The 5637-nt window shown below is 45.0% G+C and overlaps 1 protein-coding gene across 1 annotated transcript; it reads right to left on the reverse strand.

Annotated features, from left to right (window-relative positions):
- Positions 1–247: 247 nt before the first annotated feature.
- Positions 248–4470, reverse strand: ETH_00031190 (uncharacterized protein; the record flags this gene model as incomplete). Its single annotated transcript, XM_013378433.1, has 8 exons — positions 248–349; positions 564–625; positions 736–803; positions 1477–1592; positions 2028–2159; positions 2543–2737; positions 3173–3277; positions 4096–4470. The coding sequence occupies 8 exons, from the start codon at positions 4468–4470 to the stop codon at positions 248–250; spliced, it is 1155 nt and encodes a 384-aa protein (XP_013233887.1).
- Positions 4471–5637: the final 1167 nt, after the last annotated feature.

The following is a 5637-nucleotide window of genomic DNA, read 5'->3' on the forward strand; positions in this document are numbered from 1 at the left end:
GGTTTGAGCTGTCTATACACTGCTGCGTCTCCACTGCGCAAACCACCGGCTCCCGCATTTCCATGATCACCTGCAAACAATAAACCCTAAACCCTAAACCCTAAACCCTAAACCCTAAACCCTAGACCCTAAACCCTGAGCCTTGATTCATCGATTAATGCGCTTTTTTTCTATCTTTGAAGTCTCTGCTTTCAACTTCCTTAAACCCTAAACGCTAAACACTAAACGCTAAACCCTAAACCCTAATTCAGCGACTAAAGCGCTTCTTTTTCTTTGAAATCTTTACTTTCAACTTTCTTATGAAGTCCTCCACCTCAATCATCACGCGCTGCTGGTACGCCTTAACGTGCTGTACATACACCCCAAAACCTTAAGCCCTAAACCCTAAACCGCGCGCCCCAAGCCCTAAACCGTAAACCCTAAACCCTAAACCCTAAATTCACCTCCGTGGCACTAAACCCCAAGCCCTAACCGCTCCACCTCAACCCCTAAACCCTAAACCCCAGGCCCCAAACCCTAAACCCTAAACCCTAAACCCTACACCCTAAACCCTAAACCCTGACTTGGTTTCTGCGGGCGAGGAGCGTTTTCTGGGAGGCGACTGCGGCGTTTGTTTCCTCGAGGACTGCGGAAAATCTTTGTTTGTTTCGAATTGTTTTTAAATGGTTTTCTTCTTTTTCAATTTGCATGCAAAGCCCCAAAAAGGAACTCCAAACCCTCACTGCATGCATGCACTCTTCTTCGCCCGCAGCCCGCAGGTCTGCGAGGGCCCCGCGCTGTTCAAACGCGAGCGTGTCGAGTTCCTGAAATCAAATAATAATAAATAAACAAATAAAAAATAAATAAATAAGTAAATAAATGGAAATAAATGAATAAATTAATTGTTTAGGGTTTCGGTTGTGAGCGGGAGAGAGTTGCGCAGAAAATGGCGTTTTTTTGAACCCCTCATGTCCTTTTCCCACGCTAGGGTTTAGGGTTTAGGGTTTAGGGTTTAGGGCTTGCCTGTTCGGTGGCGAACTTGTACTCTTCTGCAATTGCGTCTGCTCTTTCTTTGTTGAATAAAAGAAGACTCAAACATTCATTTTGTCTTTTTTCTGTCACCAACTTCCTCTCGAGTTCTTGTCTGAAAACAAAACCCCACCTCGAGGGTTTAGGGTTTAGGGTTTAGGGTTTGCGCGCATGTCGCTTTAAGGGTTTGCGCTAAATAGCTGCGCGAAGAAGGTGCGTGAGTTCTTGCTGGGCCTGCGCGCGTCTTTCCCAAACCCTAAACCTTAAATCCTAAACGCTAAACCCTAAACCCTAAACCCTAAACCCTTAACCCTTGAGACTCAAGGATTGAACCCTCAGAGTGAGCTCTTGGCCTGCAGGTGGATTCGCAAATTTCTGAATGGGCCGAGGGTTTAGGGTTCAGCAGTTTAGCCGTGAGCAAGTCTAGGGTTTAGGGGTAGGGTTTAGGGTTTAGGGTTTAGGGTTTACTTGTATGCGAGCTGGTTGAGTCTGTTTTGCGACAAAGTGGAGTGGTAAGCTTTTATTATTTGTGTTTGCATTGTCTCCCTTCTGGACCAACTAAGTTGTTCAACACTTTCTATTTCCTAAAAAGAAAAAAGAAAGAACAAAGAGAAAAAGAAAAAGAAAAGAAATCAAACAAATTTCCAAAAACAAAAATGCACAAATTCAACATTCAAGAAAAAGGGTGATTCTGTCCCTTTCATTCTGCTTCGATTTTGCTTTATTTGGAAGTTATGTTTCTATTTAATTGTTTAAACACAGCAGCAGCAGCTGCTGCAGCAGCGGCAGCTGCTGCAGCAGCAGCAGCAGAGGAGGCAGCAGCTGCAGCAACAGCCGCAGCAGCAGTACCAAGTGCAGAAGCAGCAGCAGCAGCAGCAACAGGGTCAGCAGCAGCAACAGCAGCAATGCCACCAGCAGACGCAGGCGCAGTGGCTGCAGCAGCAACATCAACAAAGTCAGCAGCAGCAGCAAAAGCTGCAGCAGAAGCAGCAGCAAGATAAGGAAGGGCAGCAGCTTACGCGCTGGGTTTCGGCCATTGCCCTTCGCGTTTGCTGAATCAATTGCTGAATACTTTTGCTGAATTCCATTTGTTCAGAATTCATTTTCTCTTCGAATTTATTTTGCTCCTCCAGGTGGCTCTTCGTGAACTCCTGCATGCGCGCGCGGTGTACGTACAGCTCGGAACTTGAAAAGTGGAAAGTGGAAAGCAAGCCGATCTTCCCCCTTTTCGAAGCCCCGGCTTTCGGACTTTTCGGGAAATCGCAATTAAATATAATTTGCATGCATTTGCAAAAAGAATGAGAGAAAAAGACCCAACCGTTGCAGGTAAATCTTCATTTTTCAAGTTGGGTTTCAGAACATGTACTGGGAGCAACTTGAATTTCAGAAAATTCAGAAAGCGGCGGAAAGTCGCTTTTTTTTCGCTGTATTGATTCAGAATATAATAAATAACATTTTTAAATGTTTTTATTTGGAAAATTTGTTTTTTCTCGGCAAATTTATTTCAAAAGTTTGGTTTTTTCACGAAAAATACCTTGAGAAGCTCCTCCGCCGTTTCTGCAAAGCGCTGCTGAATGCCCGGCAGCGCCGCCAGCTTCCGCGTGGTCAAAGCCCTTTCGTATCTTTTCCGCAAATTGCAAAACTGGAAATAAATATCTTCTTGCAGCAAAGAAACAGATTTGCCGAAGTCCAGCAGCTGCTGCAGCACCGCTGTGTCTTTCGCTTGTTGCTGTAGCAAAGCAGCAGCAGCAGATCGCGACCGTTTCAGATAAAGTCCCTTTTTATTGAAGTAAATTCAAATAAAATAACCATTTATTCCGCAACAAGTCGATTAAATGCCACTTTCAAGATTTTCCCATTCTGCTGCTCCCACTCTATTCAAAACACTACAATAAAAGGTCCCTCACAAATATGCAGATGCACTGGCAGCTTCAACAAACCCTGCATACATGCATGCATGCATGCACGCATGCATGCACTGGTTTGATTTGCATGCTTGCCGCACGCTTGCATGCACTTGATGCATGCATGCACATTACAGGAATGCATGCACAGACTGCTTGCATGCTTGCACGCAACCACTGCATGCATGCATGCACTTATTGATTGCATGCAACCATGCATGCATGCATGCATGCATGCATGGTTGCATGCAGAGTCTGACCTGCCGGGCGAAAATTTGGTTTCTTTGTTCCACTAGATTTTCAATTATTGAATTTAAAGATTTCCGCATTCTGCGAACTTCTCTCTGTTCTGTTATTATTGTTGCCTGAGTAAATAAATAAGTAAATAAAAAATAACAAATAAAAAATAAATGAATAAATAAATAGACAAATAAATAAATAAAAAAAATAAATAGTGACGAATAAAAAGTAAGTACTAGTAGTAACTGAACTTATATTCATTCGTGTAGCTTCCGCGTAGTCTGTCACGAGCTTGGGTTTAGGATTCAGGGTTTAGGGTTTAGGGTTTGGCAGCCATTTCGAGACCCTCAAGCGCGAAACCTAGGGTTTAGGGTTTAGGGTTAAGGGTTTAGGTGGGACTTGCCTGGGTGTTGATTGCCTCGTTGCTAAGAGCCCAGTGGTCGCTGGCCTGTAAGGAAAACATAATTGAAAATAAAAAGAATTTGAATAAGTAATCAAAAATGAATTAAATAAAAAATAAATGATAAAACAAACAAATAGTGAATAAATAAATAAATAAATAAAAAGTAATTCACTTAATCAAAAAAGAGTTGACGAAAAAGGCGGGGAATAACATTTATTCAATCTGCTTAATTGTGATGAAATAAAATTAACAAAAAAATTTTAAAAAATAAATAAAAGAATTAAATAAATAAATTATTTCAATTATTCAAATAAATAAATGAACAAATAAATAAATAAATAAATAAATTGGAGACAAATGAAGAGCAAAGCAAAGAAGGACACAAAAGGGAAAAGTGAAAAATAAAAAATTAAAATTAAAAAAAGAACTAAAATAAAGTAAAAATGAAATGAAGTAAAGATAAAATAAATAAACTGAAATAAAAATAAAAAATAAAAACCAAAATAAATAAATAAAAATAAAATAAATAAAGAAACTCACAGCGAGTGTTTGTCGGATTTTGTCTCCATAGGAAGACAGCAGCTGCTGCAGCTGGGGGGAGTTGGGATCGAGTGTGGGGTGGGGATCGTGTGTGGGATCGAGTGTGGGGTGGGGATCGAGTGTGGGGTCGATCCCGGGATCGTGTGGGGGAGCGGCTTTGGCGAGGGTTTGGCTGAGCTCCCTGAGGGTTTCTGCTGCTGCTGCTGCTGCCTGCAGGCGGCGCAGCGCCTGCGTTGCCGCTGCTGCGTCTGCTGCAGCAACTGCAGCAGCAAAAGCAGCAGGATCCATCTCCCTTATGTCCAAAAGACCTGCTGCTGCTGCTGCTTGCTGCTCCCTTTTAATTATTTCTTCTGTTTGCAAACTATTGTACTTCATGGAGTCTCCTGCTTCTTGACTTTGCTGCAAAAGGACAAAAAGCAAATCAATGTTAGATCAACTGCCGAGCCAGCCTCGCTGCTGCTGCTGCTGCTGCTGCTGTTGCTGCTCCTGCTGCAGCAGCAGAGTTGGTGGCACCAAAGGTACCGTCGACGGCAGCAGCAGCAGCTCGGCAATTAGCAGCAGCAGTGCCACCAGCAGCAGCAGCACAACCAGGAGCAGCAGCAGCACAGTCTCCGGCAGCAGCAGCAGCACAGTGGCAGCAGCACAGTCGGCAGCCGCAGCAGCAACAAAACCAGCAGCACCACCACAAACAGCACCACCAGCAGCAGCAGCAAGAGCAGCAGCAGCACCAGCACAGCAGCAGCAGCACCACAACCAGCACGAGCAGCAGCAGCAGCAGCAGCAGCAGCAGCAGCAGCTTGCCTGTTCTGCCAAAAGGGCCTCAAAGGCCTTTTTGACGGCCTCGTGAAGAGACCCTTGCCGCAGCAGCAGCAGCTGCTTGATGCTGCTGAGCTGCTCCGTCAGCTCCAGGTCTCCTGCTGCCTCCAGCGTCTGCGCAGCAGCAGCAGCAGCAGCAGCAGCAGCAGCACCAGGAGCAGCAGCAGCAGCAGCAAATGGGCGAGCGATGACAAAGACAAAAGAATCAAAGAATAAATGTGCAACGACCAATGGAAGCAGCGGCATAGAAGGAGACTGCGGGAGAGGCAAAACGCTTCACAAGCAGAAACCTTAAACCCTAAACCCTAAAGCCTGAACCCTTAAGCCTAAACCCTAAACCCTAATCCCACACTGCCATAATCACCAGCCGCCTCAAACCATAGCAGCAGTTCAAGGAGCCCCAAAGCCGCTCAGCAAAACCGCCTCTCTTTCTAAATGGAGCGCAGCTAGGGTTTAGGGTTTAGGGTTTAGGGTTTGCCTTTTTGGCAGCAGCTTCGGCCAGCAGGGGAAACAGGGAGGCCCTCAGGGGGCCCCCTATGTCGATTTGAAAGTCTATTAACTTTTCCCTTTCAATGGAGCGCAGCTAGGGTTTAGGGTTTAGGGTTTAGGGTTTAGGGTTTGCCTTTTTGGCAGCAGCTTCGGCCAGCAGGGGAAACAGGGAGGCCCTCAGGGGGCCCCCTATGTCGATTTGAAAGTCTATTAACTTTTCCCTTTCAATGGAGCGCA

This window comes from Eimeria tenella, genomic scaffold, assembly GCF_000499545.2.
Source record: "Eimeria tenella Houghton genomic scaffold, Eth_scaff84, whole genome shotgun sequence".
Lineage (NCBI taxonomy): Eukaryota > Apicomplexa > Conoidasida > Eucoccidiorida > Eimeriidae > Eimeria > Eimeria tenella.